Source organism: Oryzias latipes, chromosome 17 (genome assembly GCF_053564925.1).
Source record: "Oryzias latipes strain Hd-rR chromosome 17, Olatipes_Hd-rR_3.1".
In the NCBI taxonomy this organism is placed as follows: Eukaryota; Metazoa; Chordata; class Actinopteri; order Beloniformes; family Adrianichthyidae; genus Oryzias; species Oryzias latipes.
This window is the reverse complement of record NC_136253.1, coordinates 5370387-5389794: the sequence shown is the minus strand read 5'-3', so window position 1 is coordinate 5389794 and position 19408 is coordinate 5370387. Positions and strand designations below refer to the sequence as shown.

General features: G+C 42.9%; 1 protein-coding gene across 3 annotated transcripts in view; it reads right to left on the bottom strand.

Annotated features, from left to right (window-relative positions):
• The window catches only part of tep1 (telomerase-associated protein 1), a 32471-nt gene extending 13137 nt beyond the window's left edge, over nt 1-19334 (bottom strand). Inside the window, exons 1-28 of one of the 3 annotated variants that reach the window (XM_078935000.1) lie at nt 19200-19334; nt 17735-18240; nt 17462-17650; nt 17217-17366; nt 15888-16052; nt 15676-15813; nt 15460-15531; nt 14981-15105; nt 13230-13387; nt 12943-13052; nt 12724-12802; nt 11156-11345; nt 10013-10301; nt 9767-9919; nt 8088-8159; nt 6858-6979; nt 6676-6750; nt 5195-5338; nt 4824-5115; nt 4047-4168; nt 3849-3962; nt 2796-2913; nt 2502-2690; nt 2119-2306; nt 1906-2047; nt 475-654; nt 289-381; nt 63-198 (exon numbers count right to left, since the gene is read on the bottom strand). In XM_078935000.1, coding sequence (XP_078791126.1) covers nt 63-198; nt 289-381; nt 475-654; nt 1906-2047; nt 2119-2306; nt 2502-2690; nt 2796-2913; nt 3849-3962; nt 4047-4168; nt 4824-5115; nt 5195-5338; nt 6676-6750; nt 6858-6979; nt 8088-8159; nt 9767-9919; nt 10013-10301; nt 11156-11345; nt 12724-12802; nt 12943-13052; nt 13230-13387; nt 14981-15105; nt 15460-15531; nt 15676-15813; nt 15888-16052; nt 17217-17366; nt 17462-17650; nt 17735-18240; nt 19200-19239 — 4351 coding nt within the window. In that variant the 5' untranslated portion in view covers nt 19240-19334. Of the gene's footprint in view, nt 1-62; nt 199-288; nt 382-474; nt 655-1905; nt 2048-2118; nt 2307-2501; nt 2691-2795; nt 2914-3848; nt 3963-4046; nt 4169-4823; nt 5116-5194; nt 5339-6675; nt 6751-6857; nt 6980-8087; nt 8160-9766; nt 9920-10012; nt 10302-11155; nt 11346-12723; nt 12803-12942; nt 13053-13229; nt 13388-14980; nt 15106-15459; nt 15532-15675; nt 15814-15887; nt 16053-17216; nt 17367-17461; nt 17651-17734; nt 18241-18788; nt 18935-19193 lie in introns of those variants that run through there. The other 2 variants (XM_078935001.1, XM_011486029.4) reach the window with 2 other exon arrangements.
• Nucleotides 19335-19408: the final 74 nt, after the last annotated feature.

Here is a 19408-nt window from a genome sequence, read left to right as displayed (position 1 = left end):
ATCCGAGAATCTAAGCATTCAGTCCAGGAAATACTTTCCCATAAAAACTTGAGACATCTTACCAGTGCTGCTCACGGTGAGAGCCGCCAGGGCCCAGCGCAGTCCCAGCATGCCTCTGTGCAGCGAGCACAGTCTTTCCAAGCTGTGCTGCACCAGCTGCTTCAGGGACGGCGGCAAAGCATCCAGGCTCTCCTTCAGCTGTTGCACACAGAAACGGGAAGCTGCGGTCGTTCTCATCGACGCCACGGTCGGGTTTGTAATCCATTTACCTCACGACGAGGTTCATACCTTGTCAAAGGAGGCAAAGTTCCTCAAGTCGTCACAGGCCAAGCGCAGGAAGAGAGGACTCACTGCTCCTTTCTTTGTTATCAAAGTTTGGAGCTGGACACACAGAATACAGGTTGGTGAGGAAATAAGGATGTTTAGCAAAGAACAGTGTCAACACTCTCATTTTGTGTTTGTGGTAAACAGAACCTGGTTGTTGAACGCAGAGTCACTGAGTTTCTTCCCAAAAGCACCGAGTTCCTTCTGAACGATCTCCTTCCTGTCTGGCATGCTGAGCGGTCCCAGGGAGAATAGGACCGCCCCTTTTTTCTTTGTCAGCGTTTGCAGGAGAGCTGCTTTGGAAGCCATGCTGATCACCAGACACACACCCTGAGGAACAGTGTACCTTTCAAAACTGACCCTTGATGTGGCGGGGCAGGACTGCCCAACCCTGGACCCCAGATCCGCCCCCCTGCCTGTTTCCAGATCTTCGTGCAGGTGAGTTTAGTGAGTCAGAAGGAGGAGACGTCTGAAAAAGCACTGAACAGAGAACTGTACAACAGGCAGGGTGGTAGATCTCCAGGACTGGACAGCTCTGTGCTAGAGAGGAAACAAGCAGATTTGACTGGAAGACCAGGCATCAGCACAAACTTTTAAAACATCCTTTTGTGTTCAGTTCAGGTGAATTTTAGCAGCAGCTCCATTCAGAAACAACTGGACTCATGCCGATTATGAAGTTATGGTTTACATGCGTCGATCGCGACTGACCGGTCAAATGAAGTCTGGGGAGAACGCAGGGCCATCACAAATAAACAAACACAACAAATAAAACTATATTTAAAAATGTTGCCACTTATTGCCGTAAATGGAAAGTACCTCTCCCCCGTCTCATTCACCTGCATGTCCTGCTTAAAACCGGAGAAGTCTCTTGACACATTAGAAGATTTGAGGGGTCCCTTTCTGAGAACACTTCCAGCTCTTCATTAGTACAAGCTTGTAGCAGCTTAGCTGCATGTGATACTACACAATGCAGGTCCTGGCGTGATGGAGCGATGACATGGCTGTTGTAGTGACAGAGAAGGGGGGGTATTGGTACGGGGCATTTTACTTATCATAATTATTAGTTTTTTCTTTTTTACTTACTAACTTTGTCTACTTTAGCCATACAATACTATAAATACGTGTTTTAGTCATTTGTTTTTCAGACTTTTGGAACTATTTAATGCATCAGTGTTTTGTGTAATGTAAAACTCATTAAAAATACATTGAGATAAAAAATACATATTGCCGTCATCATCCTCGCTTTGAGGTACGTCGCTTGATTGACATGCAGAACGGCCAATCAAACATTCTCTGATACATACATCCCCTCACATGCGTGTTCAACAGCACTGATCATCAGACATGGAGTTTTTCCTAAACTTCAGAAGCGTTCAGACTCCTAACTATGGATGTAGCTAATGTGGGTTTTTTTTGCCAGTTACTCAAAAGGAACCTTGAACAGAACGTTTCTGCTGCTGCCACACTGTGCACCGCGGTGCTGTCGGCATGACAACAACAAACACACGAGTCCAATTAACAATGACAGGAGACCTTTTTATCGCTTATTCCCTTTTTGGGGGGGGATTTTTGGTTTCTGACCTGAGGAAGCTGCTGCGGGATCCAGTCAGAGCTGAGCCGTCCTTTGCCATCCTGGACGAGATCCGCTCCGTCCACCAGCAGCACCACACGTCTGCTTTTTTCAGCAGAGCTCAGGGTGGAGTGAAATTCTGACAGTAGATCTCTGTGATAAAAACGATGGTATTACAGGAGGTGAAGTGAACCACGTCAAAAAATCTGCAGAGAATGTCTCACTTGTAGGAATGGGGAAGAGGCGAGTCTGCGTTGGCGCCTCTCACTTTTCTCAGCCACTGAACTAAACATCGGAGGAGGTTTTCGACAGAGCAGGCTGATTGGCTGGCAGAGGCAGAGTAAGATATGACATCACACTCTGGATGCTGTCTGGACCGCAGCTCTGCTTTGAGGGCGAATGCCAGAGCCGCCTTTGAAAGAAGAGGATAGAAAAAGATGAAGTCAGCTGTGAAAAGATTGTCCATACACTGAACACTGGACACTTTTAAAGTGCTATCTGGTAAAAAAAAATGTTGTTCATGTAAACAATAAATCATAATATTGCTTTTGTCACTTTCCACATAATTAGCAGATTTGGATTTCCAACAGGGCAGAACTACATTTACCATGAAAACTGTTTTGCCCTCTCCAGGTCCGGCCTCTATCACAACCATCCCTCCTTTGGGGCAGACCTGCTTCACCATCTCCTCAGCGGCCGATAGCAGCTTGGCTCTCCCGAAGAACTGGCTGCGCAGCGCCTCCTGGTGGACCTCCTGCTCCACCACGTCTGTTGAGGACTCCACCGCCTCTCCCTTCTACCAGTCAGAATGAAATGAGCTTAGAATGTGTTCAAGCTGGCAAAACTGGCAACATCTTAGTGATTTCAAAGAAGAAACTGAGACTCAGCAAAAGTTACAGACTTCCAGAAACGTCTTTTGGACGGCGGCCCAAAGATCCTCCAGCACCGTTCTACCAAAGTCCTCCAGGTTTTTCAAATATGGCTTCCCCTCCACAACACCCCCCCACTCACAGGAGTAGCTGAGAGGAAAACAAAAAAAACAACAACATGCACAGCAAAACCTTCAGTAAATCAAGCAGGTTTTTTTTCTAAATTATGTTGTTTTTTAAAGGGCCTATCAGGCTATTCTTAAGCCTTTTATATCCATATATGTGATAATATATTACCTTTGGCACACTCGTATTTATGAAATACGAGTTATTTTCGCAGCTAGTTTCCCTATCTGGAAGTAAAACGACTCGATCTCTGAGGCTCCGCCTTTCGCGAGGCCTCGGATACGTGTCTGCGATTTACTCCGGAAAACAAACATCCAAACTTTTGCAAAGATGGATGACTGTTCATATTAAAAGGAAAGTAGTCAGCCGATCACTGCTAGCTCCGCAGAGTAAGCAGAGTGGCAGCGCAGACTCTTCCTGGAAGGGGCGGTTCCTCACTTTGTGACGTCACAATGTTGGACCCGCTCGTTTTCGTGGAATGGGAGGGGCTGCTGCTCAGACAGCAGGTTTTTAAAGGAATGTTTAGAAATGCAGGAACCAATCACAATACTGCTTTGAGGTCGTTTTTAGTGAGGAATGAACACTTTAATACTGTTAAAAGCTCAAGTAGTTGATTTTGCATAATAGGCCCTTTAACATGTCGACAAAAATTATTGTAAAACGTGAGGACACTGTTGTTGGCCTCCATGACAGCCATTAAAATCTACATGAACCGTATAAAGAAACACCAACCACAAAATAAAAAAGCATACCTTGATTTAAAAATTAGTATTATTTAAAAAAAATAATAATGGTGATTCTATTTCAGGTCCCCCAGCCGAACTTGAACTCTTGCTGTGAAGGGAAGAGTGCAAACCGCTGCCCCATCGTGCACCCTCTTTCCAGTGAAGGGCAGCCCTGATGTGTAGTTGTGTGAATTAACAGAATCAACCTGACGGCCGTAAAGTGAAATAACTTACTTTTCTGTGACCTTGACGCCGCTGGATGAAAGTCTCGTCTTTAGTGACTTTATTTTCTCTTCAGCTTCTTTTGATTCAGCTACAAAGTTTGATCTCCATGCCACAGGAATTGATCTAAATTATGGATAACACACATAATCACGTGATAATTATCGTATTGAAGGTAGAAGCATGGATGTTTGGGATCCTCCTGCTCACTTGACGATGTTTGGATCCCTGAAGTAGCAGAGCATTCTCTGGTTTGCGGTGTCAGGGTAGAGAGCCTGGAACTGGCAGATTTCCATCTCTGTGATGGACATACCGGCTGGAGCAGATGACAGCTTTACCCAAAAACAAACAATTCAGAACTTTAAAACTAACTCATTTCAAGTAAGATCCACACTGCTGTGTTTTTAGACCATCTTTACCATCAGAAAGCTTTCAAATCATGTTAGTCAAATGCAGTTTTGATCAAAACTCTGAGCTGTGACCTTTGCAACAGCATGACATCAGCTTTAAATGATGGTTAAAATGACAGACACATGTTGGTCCATCAAGCTCATGACTTACTTAAAGATCTACTCGAAAGAAAATTGTGTTTGGGTGTTTTCTACATGTTCTTGTGGGATTTGTCTCATGAAATAGATGAATTAAGATTAACATAACATGTAACATAACATGCTGAGTATTTCTTTGTTCAAATCATTGTGAATCAGGAGCAGACAAAAAAATGCTGCTGGAAAAAGTGTGATTTTGTTATGTAGAAAGTACGCTGGGCAAGCCACAGGCTCTCCAGTCCTCTGCACTAAGCAACAGGAAAGACGGGCAATTGATTGATTGATTGATTGATTGATTCTGACTAAAACATCATAATCATAATTGAAAGACCACTGAGATGCTATGAAAATAGATTAAATGATGATCAGAGTGGGACTTTAAACAGTTCATTAAACCAGTTCTGAAGGGTTTAAAGACATCCAGTCTCATGAATCTTACCCAGTTGTACTGCGGCAGCTTGGGGAGGTCGGGCCTGGGGGGCACCTGGCCATACCTCTCCCCCAGGATCCCCACCAACATCTGGCTGCGACACACCTCTGACAGGCACAGCTCTGCAGCTCTCTCCGACTCCTCCTCCGTCACGCCCCAGCGTAGCTCCACCTCCTGCAGGTGGAGGCAGTGCGGCACGGCACGGCGACGGAGCTCAGGGAAGACGCTCCTTACTAAAACGTCGCGCTCTGCGTGCATGTCTCTGAAGGTGGAGGAGATGAACACTCGAACGCCTTGCCATCTAGAAAAGCAACACATGCATACTAGTAATGGATAGAAACAAATAAAGGTTTCTTCTTTTCTACTAGTGGATAAACTACCTTAACTTTGGACTGGCTGGTAATGACAGGAAGCTGTTGGTAGATTCTGGGCCTTTGGCTCCCTCTGGTGGTGGGATTTCATACTTTTTGTCCAAGTTCTCTACATGTTCCAGCAACCTGGAAGATCCTCGTTCTGCCACAAACCTGAATTGAAATTTTCGAAATAAATGTACTGCTATCTTAAACTCATCTGCTTTGATATTACTGCAGTTTATAAAATAAAATCATTTCTGTGAAAAAAAGGGCAAATCAAACCGAGCAGGGCGACTTGAAGAGTTAACTTCATAACAGAAACAATCTACTGGATGTTAGAGCCAATAACATGCTAAATCAACTTTGTGAGCTTTTCTGTGAATTGTAATGTTCATTCCTCACTAAAAACCCCAAAGGGATATTTTGATTAATTCAGGCATTTCTGAGTATTCCTCTAAAATCTTGCTGTCTGAGCACCAGCCCCTCCCAATCCACCAAAACAAGTGGGTCCTCACATTGTGACATCACATAATGAGGAACAGCCCCTTCCAGGAAGAGTCTGCACTGCCAGCCCCGCCCCCAGGCTAACACACACTTTCTCCGTGGAGCCAGCGGTGATTGGCTAAACGCTTTTATAAGGTTCCACAATAAGCTCATGCATTTTTGCCAAAGTTCAGATGCTGTTTGTTTTCGTTGGTGAAATGCCCACAAATCCCTGAGGTCGGCTCTACACTGACATCATAAAATGGGCGGCACCCACAAGGAGCTAAAGGTGGTGCCTCAGATCGAGTCGTCTTATTTCCGGGTTTAAAAAGAGCTCAGGAAAATAACTGATGTCTGATGAAGAATTTGTTCTTCAATATGCTAAAGGTAATATATTTTCATATACTTGGATTTAGTTTACTAAAAGGCTTAAAAATAGCATGGCATAGGCCCTTTAATGAGTGAAAACTCAATCTACAAAGAATCCACTTCTGAACTACACACTAAAACAGTCCTGCTCAATCCTGGTCCTAGAGACGTACCGCCCTGCCCGTTTCCCAGCTCTCCCTGCACTGCAGCTGCTGATTACCTGGACCAGGTGTGTTCCTGCAGTCACATTGTAGAGACATCTTATTGAGCTAATTATTAGTTAGCAGAGCTTAGAGATCCGGAAAAACAGGCAGGGTGGTAGATCTGGAGGACCAGAAATGAGCAGCCCTGGCCTAAAACTACATAGTAGCCAGCCGAGATAATAGAAAATATAAAATTCCAAGTAAAGTGGCAGAAAAGGGGAAATGAAAAAGCTTCTAAAACACTTTTTTTTCAAAGCAACAGCAGCTGCTGCATAAAGCAGCTTCATTTTTGTTGTTTTTAAATCACTTCTGAGATAAAAACCCAATATCATTTACTTGGTTGAGTTCAACTATTTCTCTGCAAAAAAAACAAAAAAAAAACAACAACCAATCCTGACGGTGAGAGTGTTTACAGCCATCAGCTTTTGATTTAACTACAAATAAACCTTTTACCTCAGGATTTGATCACTGAATCCTTTGATTTTCACCAGGTTCCTGGACGCTGCCTCGTCTGAGTGGTAACACTTACTAAACCCAGAATTTAAAAGAAAAAAGTTAGAGGAAGGGGACACAGCGGTAGATTTAGTCTTTGCAAAACCGTGAGATAAGAGGGAAAAACTGAGACTGATGATTACTTGTCTGTTAAGCAGATTTGCACTTCCAGAGCTTCATTGTTTACTTCCTTTTTGTAGGTGCTCAGCTCCCACTGGAGATCCGATGTGATCCAGGGTCTAGCGATGTGGATGATGTTGTTCAGCTGAAGAGCAACAGAGAGTGATCACAGCAACAACTCGGTCACAGGAAAACAAGCAAGGAGGTTAGAGGAGTAAATGTGTTTCATTTAGTGAAGCTGCTAAAAAAAGCATGTAGAAGCGCCGAGCTGATCATCTAATGCAGCGCCGCTCGATCTTCATGGGGCCTGCACGAAACCCAGAAGAGCCATCAAAGTTGGGACTTTTACAGTAATGAAGCTTAACTGATCCGCGTTTTGTCCGCATGAAAGCTAAAGATCCTGCAGACAGAATCCTCTCTCTGTGGGATCCAGAAACTCACACGCAGCCCGTGTCACTTCCTGTCCCACGAAAGCCTTAAAGGTCGCTGCCATGCCAACACAACACACAGACACTTTTCTTACCCTTTCAGGAAAAAACACAAACTATTGGTTATAGCATAAAAAAGGTTTAAAAAAATAAAGTGAAATGAGTTCATTTAGTTCAAATGTGTCCATCTACAATAGCTGCCAGGTTAGACTGATGGAAAACAAAACATGAACTTATGGCTTTTTGGTCTTTGGTGCTTCTCTGGTTTCACTGTAAATAGTCAAATATCACTTCATCTTCAAAGTTGTGACCTGGAAGAAGGCTCAGATATTGCTCGCCACCGGTAATGTTAGGTTGGGAGTGTGAGGAGCTGTAAGCTAGCGGGAGAGAGAGTAAACAGAGAGCTCTCAGCAATGGGGAGAGGAGGGGTGGGGGTGCTCCAAATCAACAGAGCCACCCACAAATCAGAGGTGAATTTCCGATGAACTCCTGCCGCTCTGCAGAAACTATGTCCTCAAAAACGACACGTTTTTATCATTTTTTTTATTTGGACTAAAAACTGCATAATCATAATGAACAGATCACTTTACAATAGATTAAAAGATGATCGAAGTGGGACTTTATGGAGATGCCAGAACTAAATCTGTTGCATAACACCTCTTTGGTCCTCAGCATCGACCCCTCTGGTTAGTTTCCAGCTCTCTCTGTCCTCTCACTGCGTCACAGCTGATCACAGGTTCTCTGGTTCTGAGTGTTTGAGGCATCATTACATAAACTCATCTGCTCCCAAATCAGTCAACTCTACCGACGGTTGGAAAAACGTACCTTGTTGTTCTTGTTGAACAGCCTGCGATAGAAGGTCAGGTCATAATCCTCGCTGCTGAGATCGGAGCATTTCTGTAAAAGGCATTTATTCATTGAAATTATTTAACAAGGCAAGAAAAACCATTCTCATCTTCTTAGATCTTTCATTTCATCATTTATCTTTAAAAGCATTTTTCACCTCATTTATGTTATCATCGCTACTTTTCATAAACCTGTTTTCCATCAAATAGGAAAGAAAAGGGAATTGATCCTGTGACTTTTTCTGTGCGTTAGGAGGGAAACCAGATCAGTGGCCTAGTGGTACAGTGTCCGACCGGAGACTGGGAGGTCACAAAACCACAACCTAATGTCCCTCAGCATAAACACTCGGCTTAGCTGCATTGCTGATCTTAAAACCTGGAGGGCCCAAAATGTTCTGCAATTGAATATGGGCAAAACTGATGTAATCATTTTTGGTTCAGTTGAGGCCCAAAATGGCGTGGCTCAGAAATTGGAGTCTCTGACTAACAATGTTTCTTCTTCTGGAGGTGATATTTGATACAGATTTGAATTTGGAGACGCATGTTAAATCAGTAGTCAAATCTTGTTTCTGGCAACTACATAGGTTATACAGGATAACCCCTCTGCTATCAAAAAAATGTCTTGAGATGGTGATTCACGCTTTTAGTTTTCCCGTTTGGACCATTGTAACGCACTCTACACATGACACATGCCTTTCACGGCAGAGTGTGTATCAACTCCAGTTAGTCCAAAATGCTGCCGCCAGACTCAGAACAAGAACCAGAATGAGAGACCATATAACTCCAGTTTTAGCGTCTTTGCACTGGCTCCCAGTCCGTTTTAGAATAGATTTGAAGATTTTAATGATTGCTTTTAAAGCACTCTGTGGTCTGGCCCCTAAATATAGAGCCGATCTCCTCATTCCTTACGTACCTGGTCGCAATCTTAGATCTTCAGCAAAAGGCCTTTTAACAATCCCACAATCTAGATTGAAGACCAGGGGAGACAGAGGCCTTTGCTGTAAGAGCCCCAACACTCTGGAACGGTCTCTCTGAGGAGATCAGGCTCGCTGGGTCCCTACCAGTATTTAAATCTATTTTTAAAACTTACCTCTATAGGCGTGCTTTTAATGATTTTACTGGTTCTTAAATTTAAACATTTGATTTTAATCGATTTCATTGTTTTTATTGATTTCATTGATTTTATTGATTCTACTGATTTATCGATTTTATTGATTCTAACCACTACCGCGTGTGTGTCATGCGTGTGCTGGGTTTTACTTTTCCATACTGGAAACTGTTTTCAATACTGATTTTGTCTCGTATTAATTGTACAGCATTTTGTAATCTGGATTTCGAAAAGTGCTATATAAATAAAGTTTATTATTATTATTATTATTATTATTATAGGCAGTTAAACCACCAAAATGGCTCCTGAGCATGGCTGAAACCTAGGTAACAACTCCTCCAAGGGAGGGGTCAAATCCAGAGAACAGTGTGTGACACCCGATGGGACTTTAACTTTTACCATAAATGGAATTTCAGCCGTAGAAAAGAAACATTTCAAAGAACCGCTCTTCACTTTTACATGTAAGGGGTTTACTGGAACACCGATTCTGAGAAGTCTTCATGAAGCGTTTTTACAAAAGTCAAGATTGCCCGCTCAAAACTTCAGCTCACCTTCATTTGTTGGATCACAGTTCGGACATTTTCTAAAAGCACATCAGACTCCAGCTTGGCTTCCTCGCAGTGAGCGTCCGCGTAAATGCAGAGCTGGCAATCCTCCGCGCTGCTTCTGATCATCAGAGACAGCAAAGCTGCCACCTCCGACACCTGCACAGACCAGGAGGTGAAAGGAGGAAAACCTGGAACATCCTTTTCTGCCGGGGATGAATGTTAATGCAAACCAACAAAGCCAGTCCTTACAGAAGGGGTGAGTTTGTCATTCTCCTCCTCCTCACTCCTTTTCTTGCAGGTTGTCCCCTCCTCCTCCTCCTCTTCCTCCTCATTCTCCTCACTGTCTTTTTGCTCCGGCTCAAAGGGGAGGCAGAAGTCCTGTTTCCGACTCCAGGATTCATCGGAGCAAATGTCAGAAGGGAGCAGGATGACCGTTTTTCCGGGGAGCGGGGGCACGTTGTATCGGCAGGAGATCTGAACTGCGATCTCCAGAGCTTTCCGATAGCGGTCCAGCAGTTCAACGCCGTAAGGCTTTTGACTGGAACGAAAGTTCAAATCATCCGTGAACCAAGTCAGTCCTTTTCAACTGATAAACGTTTCTAATTTGCATCGCTTTTATTTAGATCAGGCCTCACGGCTCTGAAACGTGGATTTTGTTTTTGTAGCCAAATTATTGGGCTAATCAAGTTTATTATTTTGGACTTAATCTTTAAAACCACAAAAAGCAAGAATTCACTTTAGACCTAAATACCTACTCCTATAAAAATGGTGGCTTTGGTGTTTTAACACTTTCTTGTAGAATTTCTCTGAAGTTAAGGGACATACATAAAGAAAATTCAGGTTTGTATTTCTTTAAACAAATCTGGATGAATCAGGAGAAGATGAAAAAATGCAGTCTAAGAAAATCATATTTTTGACGCAGCAGCTGAAATGGGCGGGCCGGAGTCTCCCTGCTCAGCTCCATTGTGATGACTAGATCGTGTACGCCTTTGTTGTCCTCGTCTTACCTTGAATATGGATCTAAACTGGACGGCTGGATAGCTCCAAAAATTTTACATATTTTTGTTGCAACACTAATGTTAGCTTGGAGTTGTAAGGGACTGTAAGCTAGCAGGACAGAGTGTAAACAATGGGATGACAGGAAATCAGCGGAGGCTTACTTCCGCAAAAACCACAACTCAGAGGTGAATTTCTGATGAACTCCCGCTCTGCTGAAACTATGTCCTATAAAACGACACTAGTTTTTAGAATTTGGCTAAAAACTGCATAATCAGGATTAAAAGGACCACGAGGAACGACTGGAAAATAGATCAAAGGATGATCAGAGTGGGACGCTAAAGGTCAAAAACCCAAACTTTAGGAGACTGAAAAGAAAAAAGCCTCTTTTCTTACGTGGCCTTTAAGAGTTCGGCCCTCTTCTTATGGTATCGTTGAGAAATGTAGGGCATCCCAAGAGTCAACTTCAGCCGCTTCTTGGGACTGTTTTCCCACGCCTGGTTCCTGAATCGTCTGCCTTTGGGGATCTTCTTCAGGATGCTCACCAGGATGTCTTTCACTGTGGGTTTCACCTGCTGCACAGAGGCTGGAGGGCCGGAAGTAAAGAAGGGCCAGATAAAAAGGGTGGTTGGGCTGAATTCATGGGGACTTCAAATCATTTTCTTTACCAGTGTACATTTGAATAGTTTTTCATCACAAATTGTTGTATAAAACATTTACTAGCTCATCTCATTGAAACACCGTTATTGAAGGGAAAAAACAGTTCCATGATCAACATCTAAAGAAAAAATTGAGATTTTTGTTGTTTTGAATCAGGTTTTATGGCACATTTGACCAATTCACGCATAATTTTTATTCTTGAATTAAAATTATAAAGTTCTGTTTTGTTGTTAAAGTAATACTCGCATTACAAGAGTTTGCTTTTCTGTTGCAAAAGGGGAAGAAAAATTCATTTTCTGAATTTGTTTCATTTTCTGAACAGCAGTTATCGTTTAAAGCCTTTTACATTCCACTCTGCCTTTGGTTTCACTGAGCACGTTTTTCCAGGCAGTCAAATTCTGCACTTTTGTCTCTGAACCTGCTCTGCCTTTTAGAACAGGGAAATCCCAAACAGCAGAAACTGCTCCAGAATGCACTGCCCATCTCCCAAACTCCTCAGACCTTGATTTGATCAAACTCTGTGGTATCAGCCCAATTCACACACACTCACCGCCCAATTAATCAGGTCCACCTTGCTAGTACCAGGTTGGACCCTTTTGCCTTCAGAACTGCCTTAATCATTGGTGGCATAGATTCAACAAGGTTCTGGAAACATTCATCAGAAACTTTGGTCCATATTGACATGACAGCATCACACAGTTGCTGCAGATTTGTCGGCTGCACATCCATGATGTCAATCTCCCGTTCCACCACATCCCAAAGGTTCTCTGTTGGGTTGAGATCTGTGACTGTGGAGGCCGTTTGAGTCCAGTGAACCAGAAAACGGTCTGAGATGATTCCAACTTTATGACATGACGCCTTATCCAGCTAGAACCAGTCTGGCTGTTCTCCTCTGACCTCTGACCTTTGGCATCAACAAGGTATTTCTGCCCACAGATCTGCCCCCCCATTCTCTGTGAACCCTAGAGATGGTTGTGGGTGAAAATCCCAGTAGATCATCAGCTTCTGAAATCCTCAGACCAGTCTGTTTGGCACCAACAACCAGGTCACGTTCAAAGTCACTTCAACGACCTTTCTTCCTCATTCTGGACCATGTCTACACGCCTACATGCATTGAGTTGCTGCATTGTCATTGGATGATTAGAAATGTGCATTAACGAGCAGCTGGACAGGGGTCCATAACATGGCCGGTGAATGTAGACCACGTCCTACTAAAGCTAAATGGAAAGGTGATAAATTCTTCTTCATACTTACAATATCAGTCTGTTAATTGAAAAAGTGTGGTGCTGCTGGATGCGTCTTACCTTCAGCACGCAGCTCCATGATGACTTTGTAAGCAGAGAGGAATCGGAAAGGAAACTGTCGGCTCTGAACAACTGCTTTCTGTAAGCAAATGTGGAAGAAGACATTAGAAGAACGGGGTTTTGTATCATCATCAGCACAGATGGTCCAAAAATCTTGACTTGTTTCCCTAATTAAATGTAGCTGATGAACTGGAGACGCTCTGACACAAAACGCCGCACCTGATTGGTCAGCCGGCTGAGGATCTTCTTGTGATGGGCCTCGCTGATGCCTTTGATGATCAGGTTCCTCAGGTTCCTCAGCATGGCCATGAAAGGAAGAGACTTTGAGTCTGCAAAACATGAAGGATTTCAACCTGGAGGGCCAAACTGCTGCATCATAAATCGGATGGAAAATTGCAGGTTAGCACAGGAGGAATCTTTGGGAGATGCTCTGCATGTCTGTCTGCAGGTCTGTGCATGAAGTTTGGTTAACGCAACAGTTTGGAGTGATGCGTTTCTTCTCATACCTATCAGCTTCTCCCAGGTGGCAGACTTGTTGCCCTCCCTGCTGAGCAGCTGTTCCCAGGTGTTCGGCTCTTTGAGCCTCATTCGTTGTCCGGCTCTCTCCCTGTTCCAGGCTCCCGTTAGCCCGCTGTGGGTAAAGGTCTTCAGGTCACTAGGATACCTGGAGGAAACAAACTCCATTAGAGGGAATTTTCTCAATTACCTTGGTAACTTTGTCTTGTTTTACATCTGAGGTGAGCAATAAGTTCAGCCTTAGTCACATGCACTCGTACGGTGGTCTGTGGGAGAGTTTGTTAAGGAATTTACCAACTGCAGAACCATTTGTATTACATGTTAAATGTATGTATTTTGTAATAATTACATGGACATAGTGTGGATAAATGTATACAGGTAAAAAGATCTTATCCTTTCTACTAGATAAGTGTTAGTAAGTGTATCGTGACGCATTCGTAAAAATAAGTTCCATGCACTCATGATGGACAGGTAATACGGTCATAGGTGTCCTTACGCCACGCTCTAGTCAATAGTAAGTTGTGCATAATGACCACACACAAATGCTGCACACATGGGGTGTGCAGTACACATGTGCCCATGGGACGCCTGTAGGACGTCCACACAAACTACACTCCGATTGTCTTATTTCCTCATTTCTAACAGTCAGACTGCACATAAAGAGGGTTCTTATCACATGAACAGCACTAACGGGATCCATGTGCAGAGAGCAGGGTTTGGGGGGGTTGAAAAATTAAAAACATCTTCACCCTTACGTGTTGTCTAAATGTTAACTACGACCTGTCGCACGAAGCATTAGAAAATGACAGTAGAAAAAAAAGTGCATTAATCTCTCTACGGTTGACTGAGCGATCTACGGTCACCTCCGTGCCCCATACAGGTTTGCCAAATTTTCACCCACAGACAGCCTGTATCCACCCGTAAGGCAGTTGTGACTACTGCTTTAACAACATGAAGCAAATTTGAGCAGGTACACAACGTCAAAGCAACTGTCTTTGATCATGGCGGTAAAACTGAATTCAAAGTCCCACTCTGATCCTCTTTTGATCCATCTTCAAAGCGTTCCCAACGGTCTTTTAATTATGATGATGCCCTTTTTAACTGAAATCGAAAACCAGTGTCGTTTTCTAGGACATAGTTTCTGCAGAGCGGCAGGAGTTTATTAGAAATTCACCTCTGAGTTGTGGATGAAAATGTTGGCACAGATTAAGCCTGCCCCAATTTCCCATCATTCATCTGTTTACACTCTCTCCAGCTAGCTTACAGCGCCTCACACCCTCAACCTGACATTATCGGTGTAACAAAAATGAGATTTCAGCTCAGATGAGGAAAACAAAGACATTCATGGATCTATTTGTGAACAAGTGGATCAGAATGGAGCTGAGCAGGTCTGCTCATGCAACAACTTCAAGCTGCATTTTTTTCATCTACTCCTGTTTCACAATGATTTGAATAAATCGTACTCAAAAAACCCTTTTTAATCTTTGATTTTCCTTGTAAATTTCCTCCATCATCAGAAAAATATCACAAGAATATGCTAAAAACGCCAAAAGCATGATTGTCATGGGAGTGGGTCTTTAAATGATTTATTAAAACTGCTTTGTCAAGCTTTTACTTGATGGTTAAAAATGGAAGGTTAACACCTAAATGTGACTTTTTTTTTTATTTCCATTTAGGGAATTTTAAACAGCTGACAGTAAAACTGTTGTGTGAAATTTCTGTGCTGCTGAGCTTTTCATACTTTTTTCCCAGAATGGCCATAACGTGCTCAGCTGGATCTTTGATGTGAAGCTTCTGGATCATTTTCTTCATGTTGAAGTCACTCTGCTTCTTATCCACCGGCACGCCGTCGCCCTCAAACCGAAACTGAACACACGAGCAGATTCACTTCATGAAAGAGGTTTCAGTGGAAGCAGCAACAATGGAATAAAAATATAAAGGAAAACATTGAAAGGAGCTTTCTGTGGTTCCCAATGAATGATTTTACTTTTATACTTAACTTATCTAGATGTGTTGAAATGACAAAAATATACCCAAATAGAAAAGTGATCAATTGAATTGAAAACAGTGAAGCAAGTCATGGCCTCTGCTGGCGTATGGTGAAATGAGAGGATTTTTATATAAACTTACTCCGCGTTTCTTCTTTTGACAAATGAATTGGAAAGAGAATCAAAGGATATTTTGGTGAAGATGTGGGAGGACAAATGAAGATCAACTTACAAACTTTTTGAGAAGAGGAGGATCCGACCTGACCAAGTTAGCCCACCGTTTCAGCTCCTCATCAGTTGGTTGCTGAAAAAATGAATTTAAAATTAATCACTAAAAAATTATAACGTCCTGGTCTGAGGATTATAATATTATAGATACTAAATCTTTTTTTTTTCAAATAAAAACAATGCAAGGTGTTTTGGATGACAGAGAAAAACTCCACTCCACCTTTCCTTTGCGTTTCTTTTTGTTGTGTTTGCAGCGGTGTTTGCGTGTGTTGTATTTGGCCAGCTGATACTCGCTGAACTGCTTGAACTTGTCCGCCATCGCCTTCTTCAGACACGCTGGCAGAGAACAGCTAAAGCACTGAAGGAAGAGAGTTGTGGGGTTTAGACAGACGGTTGCATCCCATCCTCCGGCAGACGTTCCCTCACACTTACTGCACTGTAGATCCGGACTACTTCTAGCCAATCAGAAGGCAGCTGCACCGCAGCGCAGAAGTATCTGCGGACATGCCGCTTGGTGGACGGAAGGCTAGCAGCGAGGGCCAGTAGGAAGTTTGCCGTGATGCGGATGTTTAATTCTTGCCTGGTGTACACAGCCACCTGGACCGAGAGGGACAAATGTTTGAGATCAGAAAACGAGTAAAGCGCTTTATCGTACTGGATGCTCTGTTATGCAAAAAAAAAATATGCAAAGCCAAAAATATGCAAAAGTCACATGACCTAAGGCACCAGAAAAAACTCTTGAGAAGAAACAAAAGGTCAATTGTTTTAAATTTTTGACTTGGACTTGTAATTACTTAAACAATATGTCATTCTTCTGACTGTTTTTGTCTGAAAGAAAACTGTTGTGGAGAAGTTCTCTCTAGAAAAAGAGATTTGGCCTTTTTGAAGCATGCTTAACATTTCTCCAGTTATTAAAATCAAACCCATACAGCAGTTGTGTTTTATGCTAAATTAGAATTTAAGATGTCATCCCATTCATAAAGCCTTTTAAAAAGGTACAGACTCTAATGCAATGTCCCTCTTTAATTAGAATTTAGGTTTGAGCGGTAACATCAGGTTGTATTAATCACTTAAAAAAAAAAGAGGGATACATGAACCCCATTGATGCCCACTAACTGTAACCACAGCAACAGATAAATGGTGTTTTAATGTTTAAAATTTGACTATAACTTTTGTCAAGTTTGCCTGATTGCATTAGATCCGACGTCTCCAACCCTGTTCCTCGCAAGCCATTGCCCTGCTTGTTTTGCAACCAACCCTGCTTCAGTCATTCCTGATTATCTGGATTGAGCGAGCACAGTTTCTAACTGTCTGAGCACACCTGATCCAGGTGACCAGCAATAACTGAAGCAGGGTTAGCTGCAAAACGAGCAGGGCAGAAGCTCACGGGGAACAGGGTTGGAGACCCATGCAATAGATCCTTCAGGTGCACTCAAAAATATACACAGCATAAAGAAAACATGGAACTAGACATAGCAATATGTTAAAAAAAGAAAAAAAGATTCACGAGGGATGTCACACAAGTGAATGACGGAGTTAGATTAGGAAATGTTCCTTTAAAAGGGCATGTTTTTTTTGGGGGGGTGGGGGTTGTAAGGGGTGTCAAAACCTGTGGAGAAAAGAAACGAATGTTTTGTATGTGGGCCTCAGTTTTGCAGAAAATCTCCATAATTTTGGTACAGAAATCTTTTTTCTGGTCAAATTAATCTGTCATTCTTTTGCCTGATCTCCCCCACCAACACAGAGCACGCTCAGACACACCTTGAGAAGAAACTGGGGGTCGATTTCAGAAATGTTCTTGCCCAGGTTTTGGATGGTGGTCCAGACACTGTCTTCCGAGTCCCACTCCTTCTGCCCAGGAGCTTGACTCTTATTCACCAAGGAGCAACACACAGCGTTTAGCAGGAGATACTGCAAGACAAAAACACAAACAGAGTTGGAGCACCTGGAAGTGCAACGCTAAACCACCAGTCAGACTCCGGCAGCTTTGAAATCCTGCAAAAAACCTTTTTATCTTTCAGATCCTCTTCTGCCTTCTTATTTCCTCTATCCAGCTCTCCAAACTGCTCCTCTCTAAAGATCAAAGCGGGTTCGGGTTCTTGGTTCTCCAAACCTTCTGCCATACTAAACAACTCCATGGCGCCCTCAGCCTCATCTGCCTCTCCTTCATCTTCTGACGGCATTTCATCAGGCTGCTGCTGGTGCAAAAACACACGTTTATGTTAAAAGTATATCAAAGTGCCTGTACATAAATACGTTTGCTGAGCAACTTTACGTACCGCACTGGTTTCCTCAAAAGAGGAATGCATCTCTTCAGATATTTCCTCATCTTCTATTTCATCTTCTGTCACTTCATTACCCAGACTGGCTTGTGCCAATGTGAGAGACTGAGCAAAGAGACTGACCAGAGCACCACCGAAGGAGGTGGAGGGACAAGAGTCCCTTATGACAGACGAGGTCAAGGGACAAGACGGACTAAGGGGTTGCTGGGTCAAGAGCTTGTTTTGTGTGCTGAGGAGCGGTGAGGAAGAGATGGAATATAAACTAGAGGTGGAGAGAAGGGAGGAAGTGGAGGCCAGGTTGGAAGGCTGGAGAGCTGGGCAGCAGGACGGAGGTGCAGGACAATTTACGAGCTGAGAGCAAGACTTCATCGCACAACTCTGAGCCAAAATCTTGTTCTCAAGATTCAGAAAGGAGTTGGAGGTTGAGTTTGTCGGGCAGGTGCTCCACTGCGGTGGATTTCCTGGAATCAGATTTGCCTGCTGCATAGTCAACGCCCTCCTATCTGCAAAGAAAGACACATGAGAGGCTCAAAGGGCAGCAGCCTCTCCTTTAAAACAGCCATAGTCCTAGAGAGCACTGCTACATGCGGTTCAGCAGCATTCTTCCAACTATTTGCACAAGCTTGGTAGTATTGTCTAAAGGGTGTGTTGCTCAAAATGCATGGGTTTTCTATCCATCTATATATATATATATAGTAAATGCAACTAAAGAAATATAATGTTCAATAAGACCCCATAATACAAAAATAAATTTGACAAAACCGACTTTAATTGTAGTAAGAAACTTTATAATAAAATGTATTGAACTACACGTCTTTTAGGGGGATAAATCTATTTAAAATTGTAGTTTAAAAAAAAAAACTAGGACCATGTCTGCGTTTGAGCTGCAAACAAACTTTTTAACCAACGTGTTTTTCACGTTAACCTTAAAGAATTCGCTATTTATTATACATATTTTCTGGAATAAATCACTTCCAGCTCCACTTCCTGGTCGCCAACACAACCATAATGATGCAGCAAAGAGGTTAGCAACAAAACACCAAAAACTTACCCCAAACACGAAACAGTCACACAGTTTTGAGTCCACAGACTATCTATGTCTGAACAAGTATGTCCCGTGAAACACGATGCATACAGCCGAGATCCTTGAATCCTAACCTCATCGAGAGGATCAATGATCCCTGTTCATTAGGTCAGCTGTTTGGTCAAGATAGACACAAGACACCGATTGGTCAATACGCTTCCTCCTGGATTACCGTAAAAAGTGGTGTACCACAGTACACCATGTTTGTCAAATGTATTGTGTTTAGGTGTAATTTGTTGAAAAACGTATAAAATTGAACGCCAAAGTAAATTTGAAAAATATTGAAACAAAAAATAAAAGCGTAAAGTGCGATGAACACAGTATATGTGGCGTTTTATTTTCTCCAAACACCAGGTGCTTTTAATTTGTTACCGTAACTGTTTGGGCGCCGCTCAAACAGGAAGTGAAAGGGCTCCATTTCCGCTGCAGCAGCGGCAACCGTCGTGCGCGTCAATAAAAGAAGACAATGTGGACAGCCGGGATGAACTGAAGCTGGAGGGGCGAACGCCAGGCCGCCGCTGTTGTCTTTCAAACGAACTTCGTTTAGTTGTAGTTGTTTTTTTTTTAACGTTTCGAGGCGAGTCGTG